The 16,304-nt window shown below is 50.7% G+C and overlaps 1 protein-coding gene across 1 annotated transcript; it reads left to right on the top strand.

Annotated features, from left to right (window-relative positions):
- Positions 1–6,631: 6,631 nt before the first annotated feature.
- On the top strand, positions 6,632–13,255 carry LOC128801448 (keratin, type II cytoskeletal 4-like). Its single transcript, XM_053967326.1, has 9 exons — positions 6,632–7,177; positions 8,323–8,537; positions 9,579–9,639; positions 9,912–10,007; positions 10,732–10,896; positions 11,427–11,552; positions 12,126–12,346; positions 12,709–12,737; positions 12,852–13,255. The coding sequence occupies exons 1-9, from the start codon at positions 6,632–6,634 to the stop codon at positions 13,253–13,255; spliced, it is 1,863 nt and encodes a 620-aa protein (XP_053823301.1).
- Positions 13,256–16,304: the final 3,049 nt, after the last annotated feature.

Genomic DNA, 16,304 nt, shown 5'->3' with positions numbered 1-16,304 from the left:
TGGGCACTGGAAGGCCACAATTAGGTCACCCCAGAGCCTCCTCTTCTCCAGGCTGAACAATCCCAGTTCTCTCAGCCTTTCCTCACAGCAGCTGCTCCATCCCTTTAATCATCTCCGTGGCCTCCTCTGGGCTCTCTCCAGCAGCTCCATGTCCTGCCTGTGCTGGCTCCCAGGGCTGGGGTAGCTCTGCAGGTGGGGTCTCACCTGAGCAGGGCACAGTGGCAGAACCGCCCCTCTTGCCTGCTGCCCACGATGGGGTCTCAGCCCAGGGCAGGATTCACAGGAGGATTTTCCATTCCCATTTCTCTGTGCTGATTCTTGGCTTTCTTTTCCAGTCACTCAGTGCTGGGTTTTCCTGCAGCCCAGGTTCCCAAGCCTGGTGGCAACAGATGGGGCCCAGCTGGATTTCAAAGCTAGTATGGGCACATCTCTAGCCATGAAAGGAAGAGTTTCCCAAAACAGGAGATTTAGGTTGAGCAGTGAAGGAATCCCCATCAGAAGCAATGAATTCAAAGTGTGACTTTGCACCTCCAAAGGAAGCTGTGGCTGTCCCTTCCCTGGAAGTGTCCAAGGCCAGGCTGGGTGAGGCTCAGAGGAACCTGGGATAGTGGAATGTGTCCCTGCCCATGGCAGGGGGCAGAATGAGATGAGCTTTAAGGTCCCTTCCAGCCAAACCATCCCGTGGTTCTATGATCCCATGACCTTGCTCATTAGGGAGAGGGATCATCACTCCAGAGGTGCCGTGACTGTTGCTGTGCTGCATCTCCAGGAACGTGTGGTTTTGTGGCCATTCAGGGTGTTAATCTCTGGAAATGGAGGTTCCAACCCTGCAGGCTTTGCTGAGCCAGGGAAATAAAGAGTGAGGAGCCCAATGTTCCATCTGGCTGCTCCAGGGCACTGGGGCTTTAGGGAACGTTGGAGCAGGTGCTCCTGAGTATTAGGGCTGCAGTGAAGGTGGTTGCCAACTCCTCCAGGACAAATCCTGCCTTTATCTCCACTTATTTCACTGGAGAAACCATTACACACAGCACACCCACTGAGCTGCCACTGCTGGGGTGACACACTGAGGTTTTCTGCATGTTGGTGACAAAATGAATCACAAAAGTGACTGCAACCATTCATTAAGGTAATAGGTACATCCTCCAGAAGCTCAGCTTTCTGTCATCTCCTTAATCTGAGTGTCCATCTGGGAAGTTTAATGAATAGGTGCTCACCACACCATTGTTATTTCTCCTGCTTCGAATTTGTTCCTTTATTTTGCTGAGGCAGCTGTGGAAGATAAGAACTTCTGCTCTGGGATCACCCTGCATGGGCCCTGCTGACTCCTGTCTCCAGGTTCTCCTGCAATGGTGGCTTTAGAAAACAATCTATTCCTTGATGATCCCAAGCTCTCTCATTGGCTATTCACAGCCTCTCTCTTCAACTTGGTGCCTGGTTTTTAGGCATCTGAATTTAGGTAAAGGACTCCCACGCTGGAAGTGTTTTTATTTATTGGTGATCTCATCTGCAGAGTTGTTTTTACATGGCCTGTGAGAGGCTTTGTTCTCTAACCAATGCCTCTCCTTGTCCTTCTTCACTTTTAAATTCAGCACAGAGATTGTTTTGCTGATGAAATCTGTGTTCTCTGCTGCCAGCAAGCAGCATGAAATGTTTGTGCATTGTCTCCACTTCACATTTTCTTTAAAGAAAACTCTAAAACAAAAGTTTGAAAAATTAACTCTGTTACATCAAACACTGAGCAGCTACTCCCTGTGGTACTGCAGATACTGGTGTGACACACAGATAGATTTCCAGACATTGATGGGAACTAGTTGAAATTCTGAGGCTGAATTTCCCTCCTTCCACACTCTCCCCTTTCACTCAGCTGGTGGAAGGCACCTGCAGAGTCCCCAGTTGGCTCTGTGCATGAAGGAGCACATTTTCTGATTAAAACCATCTGTACCATAGAAGAGACAAGACAACTATCCTGTGAAACAGCACAGCCCTATTTCCCACCTCCACACCTGATACGCTCCCCATGGGAGATTTTTTGCCAATCTTTCCCCAAAAAACTCTTCCAGTGGACCCCTTGTGCCTTTGGGGGGCTCCTTCTCAACAGGGTGACCCTCCTCAGTGCTCCTTTCTGGCCACTCTGCTTTCATCCTGACACCATCACTCTGATCCCACCCTTGTTTAGAGCCCTTGTGGTCCCTCAGCCCTGAGGACTGACACAAAGTTGTCTGAATGACGTCAAAATGCCTCACAAATTCCTATGCAAAGGAGGAATGTTACAAAGAAAGGGGTGGACACTTGTGGTGGTTGCTATGAGACCTCTTTATCTCTTGCAAAAGGTGGCTCAAGGTGTTCCGCGTGTGAGACATCACCTTGAGGGGGGGCATTTTATAGAACCATGGAATATCCTGAGTTGGAAAGGACACACCCAAATAATCAGTCCAGCTCCTGACCCTGTACAAGACATGCCAAAAATCCCAAAAACCATGTGCTTGAGAGTGCTGTCCAAAGGCACCTGGAGCTCTGGCAGACTCGGGCCCATGACCATTCCCTAGGGAACTTGTTCAGTGCCTGACCACCCTCTGCAAGCAGAACCTTTTCCCAATATCCAACCTGACCCTCCTGACACAGCTCCAGCTGTTCCCTAGGTCCTCTCCCTGCTCACAGTTGCCCCTTAAGGTGAAGATGCAGCCCGTGACAAGTCTTCCCTCAGTCTCCTCCAGGCTGACTTTGTGTGGCCCCTCCAGACCATTCCCCATTCCCATGTCCCTCCTTTGGACCCTCTCCAGCATCTTTAGGTCTTCCTTATCTTATGGCAGCCAAATCTGCCCCCCGAATGGAGGTGAGGCTGCCTCAGCCCAGAGCAAAGCAGGACAATCCTCCTCCCTGGCCTGGCTAGGCTGGGCCTGGTGTCCCCTGGAGGTGGTGTCCATCCGGGCTGCCGGGGCACACAGGTGGATCCTATTCTCTCATTTTGTTCTCTGAGCAGACTGTCACAACACCCCAACACTGGTGGTAGGATCACACGGGTCACCCAGAGTCCAGCAGAAGGAAGGATGAAGTTCTGGGAAGGTCATACCTGGAAACACCTCAAACGCAAGTGGTACATATGGGCAGGAATCATGGAACAGCCTGGAAGGAACCTCAGGAATTCTCTTCCATCTCTTTGCCCCAAAGCAGCATAAATGGACAGGGACGACCCAGGCTGAGGGTGAGGAGCGGCTGTGCATCAAGGTTACTGGTTCCCAGTTTCAGACCATCATCTCTACCCCTGTCCCCACTAATCCCTGTCTGCTTTGATGTGGGAGCCGAATCAAGCTGCACTTAAGAGATGGGGAACAGCCACCTTTGGAGAGCAGGACCAGCCAAACCAGTGGGAGGTGTCCTGGGGGCCTCATTAACCTTTTAATGGTGACTTTGTGTCCCTTCCGAAGGGAGCCACAAAAACTGCCCAGCCTGCAGGGAGGGAGGGAGCACACCACCAGCACCAGCCCTGACAGCCCTGTTTTCCAAGGAGAGGGTCTTAAAAAGTGCTTTTCTCACTGGGACAAAGCAGACTCTGTTGGATGGTTTTTTCAGCCAAAATCCCAACAACAGGTTGGAAATGCCCCCAGGCTCTCCCTGTCTGCAGGAGTGGCTTAGCAGGTCCCAGTTTAGTAGGTGCTTAAGCAGAATGAATTTATCTGGGCACATGTAAATCTCAAAGGTTTTAAAGTCTCATGAAAGCCACCACAGCTCAAGGAATGTTTAGAGCCAAGCAGCTCAGGGGTTTCCCCTGTAAAACTGGGTGGAAGCTGTAGGTTAAAATAAAAGATGAATCCATGTGAGAAGCAGTTTCATATCCTCCTTGGGAAGAGGAAGGTTGGGTCCCTCTCTGCCAATACCATCTCACCCACAACCAGCCAGGACAAAGTGTGGACACATGAAAAGGTCTCAAGGAAGGCGACTTGTGCATGAAAACCATTGCAACCCTTCTCTTGGGAAGCCCAAATCCCATTGGAGTCCTTCCTGCTTTGAAGTTGGTGAACCTCCACCATGTGACTCCAAACCGGCTTTGTGAAAGCTCAGCAGCTGCAAACCACAGGTGCTGCCCTGGACTGACTTCCTCTGATGTGCAAGGCTGGGCACCTGGAAAAGCCACTTCTTAGGGACAGGAGCAGGAGCCAGAGGCTGAAGATCAGGTTTGTTGTGGAGGAACAGCCCAACAACTCTTCATACACAAGAAGGGATCTCAGGGCTTGCAGCTGGTGGAGGATGATTGTCCCATGAGCAGCATTTCCCCTGTTTTCCAGCAAAACCAGGGGTTTGGAGCGTCTACAGCCCTGAAATGTGTGTCACCCTTGTGGTACAAGGCACTCCACGGTGGCTGAGCAGAGATACGGGGGATAACTGGGACCTGACCCCAGCCAGATGCACATTTCTCACAGCTGGAAAAACTGGAAAGTTGTTGTCCTCAAGGAAAAGGGCCATGTCTTTCCTGCCGTGAAGAGGAGATGCAGTCTCTCTGTGGTTCTTCTGGGCAGCAGAGCTCAGAGCAGCAGCTGCTCCCGATCCCACAGCTGTGGAGGGCTGAGCCACATGGAGAGCAGAAAAAGAGCCTGGCTTCTCCCTCTTTTCGGCTTGCCCGTGGTTGTGCCAGACTAAAAAAGTTCATGGAGGTCATGTCTGGACCTCCCTAAGGGCTCAGTGATGCTTTGTCCTGTCCGTGAACGCCCTGTCCCCAGGCAGTGCTCCATGTTTGGCTTCACACACCCAGAGTCTTCTCCAGGGATTGCACCAATGCTTTGGCTCAAAATAAAACTCATCTCCAAAATATTTCTTCTCTTTTCACTTGCATGCAAGAGGCCCCAGTGCCTGGGTTACCTCAAAGTGACATGAAGCATGTGGTGCCCAAAAGCTCATTTGATTTCTCCAAATATCTGCAAATGAGAATAATCTGAGAAAGTGAAAGGTGTTTCTGGCCACAACAGGGGGTTGGAATGAGATGAGTTTTATAGCCCCTTCCAAACCATTCCATGATTCCACGATTCTATGAAAGTACATCTCATTGCAAGATGTGCATCTGTGTATACTCAGACCAACATAGCTATAATGGAACCCCACATAATTATAATTAAATATAGTAATTTTTCCATTTCAACCCATTATGAGATCTATTAAAACAAAAAGGAAAGATCCTTCCAGGAAATACTCCACAAATATTCTAAATATCCTGATTCTTCTTCCTGACTTCCTGTGCATTTCACATTGACAATAGCACTGAGTCTGCCCAGAACCAGTTAATTTTGCCCCAGCAAAGATGTAAAGATTTCTCAGGGCAAGCTCCGCAATCTCTTTTGTTTATGCGATTAGACCCCTTTTTTAAGGCAAAAAAGGAACTTTGTTTCCAAGTAAATTAAAAATTCTTTTAAAGAATTTTAATTAAGATGGGACAATGCCTTCTCATTACCAGATACTACTGGACAGATTTAATGTCAAAAAGGTGTGTCAAGGGATGACCAGGCAAAACCTTCACTCCACCTGACGTTTCTCAACCTCCTTGTAACACTTCCCTGCTTTGTTGCTTCTCCTGTTCTTGTGAATCTGCTGTGTGCCCCAGACCCATCACGCCCATGTTCGAAATTTAGCACTTTCCCTGGGCACATAACTCAGTAATAAATCACTCTCATTTTCCAGAAATGCCTTCTCTTCAATTTCAGGTATGATAAGGGGCAGTGGAAGCCCCATTGAGCTGTGGCACGGGTTGTCCAAAGGAGCTATGGCTGCCCCTTCCCTGGAAGTGACCAAGGCCGAGTTGGATGAGGCTTGGAACAAGCTGGGACAGTGGAAGGTGTCCCTGCTCACAGCAGAGGGTGGATTGAGATGAGCTTTAAGGTCCCTCCCAAGCCAAATCATTCCATGACTCCATGATTCTGTGAACCCCCAGAGCATCTTCCCCATGACCAAACTCATCCTCAGCACCACCTCACGCGGTTCCTGCTCCATCCGTATGGAAACCACCAGCCCCATTCTGACGGTCAGCGCCCGAATTCTCTCCAAGAGCCACAGCCATCCCCACAAGAGGAAGGAATAAATGCTTACGAGAGCGCTCCCAACAACGTCAGTGCTGAGCCGGGATGGATCCGCCTTCCCTCTCCCTGTCAGCAGCTGTCATTGCTCAAGAGCCCGCCCGGAGCTGGCCATGGACCCTGAAAGGGGCGGCATCCCCACGACATTTTGCAGGAGGTCCTGAAACGTAATTAAACACTGTGGTGAAACCAAACCGTAAACAAGCCATGAATAAAAACCCCTTGAATTATTTTGCTAAACTATAATTACACAATAAGGAAGCAGATTAATTAAGTAAAATATAAGTCCTGAAACTGAAGCTTGCAAGCAAAGCAGTTTATTTTAATTTCCACATTATTTCATATGAGATAGAAGTGTTTGCTGTGGGTTTAAAATGTTGGAAGCCATTCCTTGCTGCCAGGCAGACCAAACCCAGTGGATAAATTAAATTTTTGCATCTGAGGCACCTCCTGAAATGTATATAAGGAGAAGGGCTCTGCCTCAGAGGAGCTAAAGGAGATCTCCTTCTTCCAGCCCCTGCTCCTCTGTTGCTCCTCTGCGTTGCCGTCACTGCCCGCCCACCCCAGCCACCATGAGCCGACAGTGCTACACCTCTGGCTCCATCCTGGGAAGACGAGGCTTTTCCTCGGCATCTGCCGTCTGCGGCCTGGGCAGGCCCAACAGCAGCTCGGCTTCCGTCTGCCAGCCCGTGGGACGGAGGTGTGGGATCGGTGGCTTCAGCAGCCGCAGTGTCTGTGACCTGGGCAGAGGGCAAAGGATTTCCTTTGGTGGGAGCTGCCGCAGCGGGGTCTACGGCGGTGCCGGCGTTGGGCGCTGCGGCGTTGCTTACGGCGGGGGCCGCTTTGGCACCGTCGTGGGCTTTGGGAACTGTGCGAGCTTCGGGGGCCTGGGCAGCTACAGAGGCCTGGGGGATGGCGTGGCCATGGGGGGCTACGGTGGTGGCATCGGCATTGGCCTCGGCGGAGGGAGGTCCGAGGGGATTCGCGGCGTCAGCATCCACCCGGAGCTCCTCAAGCCCCTGTGCGTGGGCGTGGACCCCGAGGAGTGCCAAGTGCGGACCCACGAGAAGGAGCAGATCAAGAACCTCAATAACCAGTTCGCCTGTTTCATCGACAAGGTGAGACCCCACTTTCCCCTCCCCGCATCCCTCGGCTCCGAAGGGTGCATGTCCCCAGAGACAACAAGGGGAGCTCTTTCTCCCGGTGTCCTGGTATTTAAATGTTTCTTATGAGCCATGTGGTCCTGGCCTGGAGACCCTCTGGATTTAAGCCTTGCACCAAGGCAACACCACCAGTGTTGTACCTTTGGGTGGTCACCAACCTGCTAAAGAGGTCAGTCAGGACCAGCTCCAGGGATATAGTAAATCCAAACATGTGAGTGATGAGATGAAGACACTGAAGGATAAGAAATTTTATTTCAAGTGTATAATCTGATGTTGTTCTCACAAATCTATAAACTCCAAAGGACTTCTGCATTCTTAAAATAGTTTGTGTTTCATGAAGGTGATGTGGAAGGATGAATTTAACTAAAATGGGAGGAACTATTTTAATTTCTCTGTCCCTCCACTCTGTGAACAAAATGATTTGGTGATTTCCTAAAAAGATGTAATTTATCATTGTTTTCTTGGCTACATTTAAGGGTTTTCATGACTGTTTAGAGAGCTGTTATGGGAAAGAATTTTTCAAACACCAAAGAAAATCTGCTCTGTCTGATCTGATCTTGATTTTCCTGGAGAGTTGTTCTATGACTGGAAAAACTGAATCCACCCAGGAGCAGCAACTCCTGCTTCTTCCCATTTGTAAAATGACTTATTCATGACCCATCAAGCTCCTAGAGAGCCCTTTAATCTAGAAGTGGAAAGGCATGATAAATATCCACAATTGGAGTTTAAATCAGATACATCCAAATGAGGATGTATCTGGATGGAGCTTTTAGTGCTGAGAAAGACTTGTTAGTGCCCTGGGCCCATCGGGAGGCCGAGGATCCAGTTCTGGAGGAGGAGCGAAGCTGTCTGGCTGAGCAAGCGTTGGCTGAAGCCAGGCTTGGCCTCAACACAGAGTGAAGGCACTGATGTTGCTCAGCCTGAGATTCGAGTCCTGGGTGGGACCAGTTTAGCTCAGAGAAGATGCTGGTCCCACTCAACCCCCTGAGACAGCAGCACCTGACCACTTGCAATTCCGATTTGATTTTCACTTTTCCCTTTGGGAAGTACAGAAACCCTGGGACAGGAGACCCTGACTGTCCCATCTCTTCCCTGCCCAGGTGAGGCTGCTGGAGCAGCAGAACAAGGTGCTGACCACCAAGTGGGAGCTGCTGCAGCAGTATGTGCTCCCAGCATCCCGGAGAAACTTGGAGCCTGTGTTTGAGAACTTCATCTGCAACCTGAGGAAGCAGCTGGAGTGTGTGATGGGGGAGCGTGAGCGGCTGGAGAATGAGGAGCGGTGCCTGCGGGACCTGGTTCAGGAGTTCAAGTGCAAGTAAGTCACACAGAGGCAAGCTGCAGAGGCGGATGTTGCTGGCCTGGGTGGTGTCCCTGAGTGTGAATCTAAGGAAATTGCACTGGATGGATCAACAAACTGGGGCACAGGGCAAGGCACCGCAGTACCGGGCGAATTTCCTGCACTGGGCATCCAGTGCTGCGCTGGAGATGGACTGGGAGACGTTTTCAAGCCCAGCTTCCATACAGGGCAGGATAGGGAACCACTCTTCCTCTGCCTCCTGCACACCCCTGTGGTTTGCCATATCAAATCTCCCCCACCACCTGTGCCTGAGTTTTCCCCAGTGCCATCCATTCCCACAAAACAAACAAACCCCTCAGCCAATTTTCTCCACCTCACTCTTTACCCACATCATGCTGGGATTCATTCTCTCTTCCCAGAGGGAATGTGAGAATTTTTTTTTTTTTTAATCTAAGCCGTAGATACTCCTTAATATCTCCCCATGTGCTCTGCTAAGCCACAAACCAGGTCACTGGATCAACTTTCCCCAGAGTTCATCATTTCAGGTGTTTTTTCTGGCTGAGCCACCACCAAGCAGGTCCAACTCACAGAATCAGCATCTTGTTGGAAGTTCTTGCAGGTCCCAATTACTAATTCATTATGCCCTGACTGTGCTCCCCAGTGCACCCTGGAGTTTCACAGGTTGCTCAAGCTCCTGAACTTCCCCTGAGGTATTTTGGCCAGTCTCCCCATAAACACTTTGAGCACAGTCCTGAATGCTCTGGAAAAACATCTCACAAAGCAGAAGGGATGGAAGCAGCAACCCAAGCCTCCAGCTTTGCATTTCTGGTGGTTTGGCTGGATTTTCTGTCCTCTGACTCCAGCCACCCAAACCACTAGCATGGCTGAAACTGCTGAGTAAAACCCAGTGAGGGTGTAAGAAACAGCAACGAAGCAAAAATAATGATAAAAAAACGAGGTGCAATGTGAAATCTCATTTCCCACTGTCTGCACTGGGCAGTTGGGTGATGCAGATGGGACCCCCAAGGCTCAGCATCTCCCCACTCTGCTTTCCTGCAGGTACGAAGATGAGATCAACAAGCGCACGGCAGCGGAGAACGAGTTCGTGGTGCTCAAGAAGGTGAGTCAGGGCCACGTAAGGGTGGGCAAACCCTGGGCGTGGGGTCAGTGGGAGAAGTGGGGGGTCCTGGCACCATGGCACACCGTGATGCCCCAAAAATGAGGCAACCCAACGAATCTGGAGGGCCTCTGAGGTTTTTAGTACATGAAGCCCAAACCCACATAGCGCTAAGGGCTGGAAATAGTAGGGTTTTCTCCTACTCTAAAGAAAACCTGGGATTTACCACAGTCGTTCCTTCACCTCTTTTCACCAAATTCCTGCTATCTCTCCAGGATGTGGATTGTCTCTACCTGACCAAGGAGGAGCTGGAGGTGAGGGTGGGTCTCCTGCGGCAGCAGCTGGAGTTCCTGAAGTGCATCTACGCTGAGGTAAGAGCTCCTGGCCCAATCTGCTCCCTGGGGTGAGGCATCATCTCCTGCCCTCCCCACCCAAGTCTTACACCAAGAGTGCAGGGAAAGGTGTCTTTCCAGAAAATCCTGGAATTGCAGCCCAAAACTGTATGCCTTTTAGAAGTATTTGATAACAACGCTGTCACACCTACTTTGGAAGGCAAAGAGTGTCTTGGTTGCTACATTGCTGTCCACAAGGGGAGGGATCTTTTGCCTGAAAACCTCTTACATTCTAATCCAAACCATCCCTGGGCTGGCCAAATGTTTCTAGCACTTTTTGTGGGATTTTTTTTTTACATTAGTCAAAATATTTTTATGAAAATAACACTTCTGTCTAAAATTCCGCAAGTTTTTAACAAAAGACACAGGGGACAATTTGCATTGACACCTTCTTGAGCTAAACCCCTTCAGCAGGGGTCAGTGGGGCTCAAAGAATCCAAATCCAGGAGAGCACTGACACAGCCAAAAATGCAGAACTTGCTTCACCAGATTCCCCACCCATCCTTAGGGAACTGCATCCAGCCATCCCATGTTGTGCCACCAAAACAAATCCCAGCTGCCAACTTGCTGGACACCAGTTGCCCAACTGGAAAACCCCATGCTGGGAGTTCAGGGGAGAACCTACTCCAGCCAGACCCCCCTTGCTGGGGTTGCTGCTGGCATGGCTGGTTGAGGGAATGGAACTGATGCTCTGGTCCTGCAGGAGAGGGCTCAGCTGGACTGCCAGCTGTGTGACACCTCTGTCATCGTGCAAATGGACAACAGCCGGGACCTGGACATGGAGGGCATCATCAAAAGCGTGGAGTGCTGCTACGAGGAGATTGCCCAGAAGAGCAAGGCTGAGGTGGAGGCTTTCTACCAAACCAGGGTGAGTATTCTGTGAATTTCTATGACTGACCATTTCTGAGACCATTCCCATCCTCCATGATGCAACTTTAACCCGCCTCACACTGTGTATTAGCTTCAGTTTGCTTAATAAAGTCATACAAAAAAAAAAAAAAAAAAAACCAAACACAAAAAAACCAAACAAACAACAACAAAAGAAAAAAAACAACAAAACCCAAACACAAACCAACCTTAGAAGTGTGATTTGAGACATTTCAGTACAAGCAGAGCAGATCAGAATGTTCAGAGATGTCCCCTTTGTGCACTCTGAGGAGCATCACTATTTCCCAAAGGGCAAATCATAGAACCTTAAGGCTGGAAAAGACCTCCAAGAGCAGCAAGTCCAGGACTCCCCTGAGACTCTCACCTTACCCAGTCTGAGGCCATGTCTGGGTGGAGCCCTGGGGACACTGACCCTGGTGCAGCTGCAGAGATTCCCATCTTCCCGGGAAGGTGGGGGCCCTGGGAAGGGGGATTTGGGTGCATTGACATCATCCTCTTCCTGTGCAACAGCTGGAGGAACTCCACAGCAGCCGGGGCAAGTTCTGTGATGACCTGAGGAACAACCAGAGCGAGATTACCGAGCTCAACAGGATGATCCAGAAGCTGCAGTGTGAGTCGGACAACGTGAAGAAACAGGTAGGACCAAGGGATGGATCCGCCTGGGAGCGCAGCTCCTCCACCAAAGGGCATTGTCCTACCAGTTCCCACCCTGTGGAGCTGCAAAGAACCCCTTGCCCCAGATTAGGTCTATTTTTACTTCTCATCTGCTGTTCATGCACACAAAAAAGCATATTTATTTCTCACTTTGCAAATAAGAAGTGCATTGGTTTGCCAGTACCGGGATAAGTGTTTGCTGTGGGCTCCCACCAGATTACAGCCAACATCTCACCAGGTTGCAGCCAACAGATCCCATCCCCTTCATCCCAAATAGCTTGGCTACCACAAATCCAGCCTAAATCTTGGCTCTCTGTCACTTCCTGGCTGAGAAATATATGAGCAATGCTGTGGAGATATTCCTTAATATCACCCTTGGCTGCCCTCTTGCCCAGAGGAATTGTGCCTGGAAGTGTCCAAGGCCAGGTTGAATGTGGTTTGGAGCAGCCTGGGCTAGTGGAAGGTGTCCCTGCCCATGGCAGGAGATGGGACTGGATGGGCTTTACCTTGCTTGACTGAAGCTTTGTGGGAACGTCCTCCCGTGGCTGTCCCCAGATCTCAGCCCTGCAGACAGCCATCTGTGATGCGGAGCAACGAGGAGACTGCGCGCTCAAGGATGCCCGGCAGAAGCTGGTTGACCTGCAGACAGCTCTGCAGCAGGCCAAGGACAAGATGGCCTGTCTGCTCAGGGACTACCAGGAGCTGCTCAATGTCAAGCTGGCCCTGGACATTGAGATTGCCACATACAGGACGCTGCTGGAGGGAGAAGAGAGCAGGTAGGAGCAGCCCTGGATGCACCTTGCAAGGATGATCAGCAAAAGACAATGGGAGGAGAAAGAAATGTGGCACCCAGGGCTGCAGAGGGGAGCGGGGTCCCTTTTTTTCCCTCCCACTGGGTGCAGAGGGCATCACGTTCTCATCCAAAGAGAGGATGGGACATTAGTATGACCATGGAATTAGGGATCCAACCCTGCACTGGTTTGGTGGGCAATTTGAGCAAGCACCTGTCAGCAGGGTGCACCTAAAGAGACGAAGGACATGCCAGGTTTCTAAGGAGGCAGTGCCTGGGCTCTATTTGCCTGTGAATTTGAGGAATATGTCCCTAAATACATCTCTGAGACTTTTCTTTCCTTGACAGGATATGCACCGGCAACCCTGTGAGCGTAGGTGAGTTAATGAACCCCGCCTTGATTTCCTTACAAGCTTTTAAAGCTTGTAAGGCTCCTTTTAAGCCGGGTTTTCGCTGCTCTGGGGATGACCGAGCCTGTTTTTCTCCCGCAGCCGTGGTCAGCGGCGGGGGCACGGTCGGGGAGTGCCGATCCCTGTCTGGAATCGGAGGCAAATGCACCGTAAAGAGCGGAGGGGCCGGCGCGGGGCTGGGCATGGTCTCGTCCTTCGGCAACGCCGGGTTCAGCACCCGGAGCGTGGATTGTGTCCCCAAGGTCGGGGCAGGATTCGGGGCCAGGAGCGCGGTCGGCTGCGTGGGGAGGGAAGTGCTCACCGGGGTGGACGGAGTCCAGTGCGCCGCCGGCGTGGGCAACCTGGGCAACCTGGGCAACCTGGGCAACGTGGTGTGCGCGGGGGTGGAGCAGTGCGGCCCCGGGCCCGTGCTCATCCCCGGGCCCCCGGGGGTCTGCGGGAACAGGTTCAGCACAGCCGTGCGCGTGGTCAGGACGACCCGGTAGAGACCGGCAGGGCCCGACACGGCAGATTTTATAATAATCAGCATTTCTGCAATAAAACAGTATTCCCCCTCCCTCTGACAGCCACAGGGATCACACAACCGTGCGCTAGGACATCGCTCTGCCTACACCCTTAGCCTGACAAAACCCACCCTCTCCCTGATGTCTTTCTTGGGGGTAACTCCCCCCTGCCCCCCTCAGCCAGATGAGATTTTAATTTCAGAGACCATCCCTGTCTCTACTCATCATGCTGGCTTTTCAGTCACCCTTCCTGCTTGACCCCTTTCCAGCAGAGACTCCTAATGCAGCTATTGCAAAAGGATGAAAAATTTGGTCATCCCAACTTCAGAGAGAGAAGCCACAATTTAATTGTCCAAGACAAAGCTGCATCTGTAATTTAACTTCTTTAATGACAGCAGAAAATCCAATTTTTCCTGTTTACAAGAGGGCTGGGAATGCTTATGTAAATTGGTCCAGGTTGCTACACTGTGTTTTGGTAGAGCAGATTTTAATTACACCCCAACGAGCACCTTATATTTCTGTAGTTAAATGCATGTGTTGTTTTTCCTGTGTGCAATAGACGGAGTTAAAGCTTTTCATGTGTAAGTGAACAGAGTTATTACCCTTCGCTTACTCCAGACTTTCAGCTGTACCTTCAATAAACTCCATGCATAATTCATGCTGCACTGCCTGGGCTTTATTTCCCTCCCTGATATTGCAAATCATAGAAATTTCCTCAAACCTGAGTCTCCAAACGGGTGGAGTTTGGCGCTTCAAGAAAGTTTTGTCTGCTCTCCTTCCTGAAGCACCTTTGCATACCTTTATTCCATCCACTGATTAGTGTGGCCACAAGGAAGTCTGGAAAGGAGGCTATTTAAGCATCCGTGGGTATGCCGTTTGCTTGGGATCTCTCACAGTGTCTGGCATCTCTGGAGATGGAACAAAAAGGCAGGCCCTTGTTTAAGGAAATCAGTGAGACCCAGCTCAGGGAGGATCAGGAAAATAATCCCACACCACACCCGTGAAACCCTCTCACAAGAGTGGGTTGATTTTAGAAGAAAGTAAGAGCAAAGTGCAGTTTCCCAAAATGCAGCACCAAGGGCTTCTTCTTCAACCACCACCTTCCTTAAAACAGGTGAACTCACACAAAGAGCAGGGTCTGGAGATGTGGCTAGACATGCCCCTCCATCATCCCTTCCAGGGAGGGAAAACCCTCTCTGACAATTTTAGGAAACTGGGATTTAGGAGAAATTGTATCAGCCTCTCCTTTTTCTCTATGAAGTTCCTAGAATCATGGAATATCCTGGGTGGGAAGGGACCCACAAGGATCATCGAATCCCAGTCCTGGCCCTGCACAGGACACCACAAAAATCCCACCGGATGCTTGAGTGTTGTCCCAACGCTCCTGGAGTTCTGCAGGGCTCCCAGTTCCCCTGCACAGTGACCCCCTGATGGGTCTCTATAACTTGGCTGGGAGGATCTTGCCATGGTGACAACTCAGCCCAGCTGGATGGACAGCTGGAATCACAGGAAAACAAACCAGCCCTGCAGCTCCTCTCTTCCCACAGCTCCCCGTGGTACAGCCAACGGCCCCTGGGCCAGCTCTGCATCACCCTTGGAGAAATCCCTGTGTCCAGCCTGGAGCAGCGCAGGGTGTGGGCAGGTTCCTGTGCCTGTGAAAGGCTCACCAAGAACCAGGGGCTGGAATTTATTCCCCCATGTCCCACTCTGCTTCCAAGACTTCCCTGCTGACTCACGGCTTCTTTCCCTCGACCCCTCCAGGGCAGGAGGATGAGGTCAGCCCCCATCCCACACTCAGTCTGTCCTCGCTGGTGGGGTGGGGATGGACCCAGTGTGGGATGAGTTCTGGCCTCTGCTGCTCTCCCGGCATCCGTCATTTTAGCTCCCCTTGTGGTATACTGGATGTGATCAGCAGGGAGCAGAGCACCAATATTATTTTAATAAATGCCACAGTTGGCTGGGGGGTGGTGAAAGCCAAGTGGGTCAGCCCTTGGTGGGAGAGCAAAACTTACTCTGCTAAAGATGTTTTTGGAAATGCTGTCTTCATCCTTTCTGCTCCATGAACACGACTCAGGCTCCATCTCATTTCTATGTAAATACCAAGCAGAAACACCCAAAACAAGAAGCTTCCAGTGCCCCAACAGCTCATAATTTATGTTGATCATCTCCCTGCAAAGCAATACCTGAACACCAAACACCAGCCAGCTCCCCAGGGGGCAAAAGCAGTCTGGCAGCTCTTGCATTTCTGGGAAAAAACCTTTAATCATCCCTGTCCTCAACTCCCAGCTATTGCAAAAGCCATGTTTGCTGCTGCCTGCTTGAAGATGTTCATGTAGATCAGGGTATTTTGGAGAGAAAAAAGATAGGAATGTGGGTTTGGGGAAGATGGAGGTCAGGTCCTGCACAGTGTCAATCTGGACAGACCCTTTTGTAAATTGATAGAGTCTAAACCTATGGATTCATGGAATGATTGGATTAGAAGGGATCTTACAATCTGCCTCATTCCACCCCCTGCCATGGCCAGGGACAACTTCCACTATGCCAGGTTGCTCCAAGCCCCATTCAGCCTGGCCTTGGACCCTTTGAGGGACGGGGCAGCCCCAGCTGCTCTGGGAAATCCATTGCAGGGTCTCCTCACCATCACAGGAGGAATTTCTTGCATATATTTAACTTCGACTTTCCCTCTTTCAGCTTGAGCCCAGAGCCTGGCAGAGTTGATCCAAACAGACATGAAAATGCCACATCTGCCTCTGGGTTTGGAGCCCCAAGCCTCGGCTCCTCCACACCACCAAGCAGCCCAGGAAGGAAAGGGAGCGTTTTCCAGGTGGCCTTTGCATCACTCACATACCCTGTGGATAACGAGCCGAGCGAGAAGAGTGTGGGAGCCTGAAGTGACAATTCCCTCTTTCTTCTTGGCAGCCCCACCTTTAATCCCATTACATTCATTCAGCTCTAACATCTGATCTGAACCCGTTCTTCAGCTTCAGGACGAGCTGCCTTTACTGGGGTCAAGGAACCATGAAGACAAAAA

Source organism: Vidua chalybeata, chromosome 30, assembly GCF_026979565.1.
Source record: "Vidua chalybeata isolate OUT-0048 chromosome 30, bVidCha1 merged haplotype, whole genome shotgun sequence".
In the NCBI taxonomy this organism is placed as follows: Eukaryota; Metazoa; Chordata; class Aves; order Passeriformes; family Viduidae; genus Vidua; species Vidua chalybeata.
This window is presented reverse-complemented; position numbering and strand designations above follow the sequence as displayed.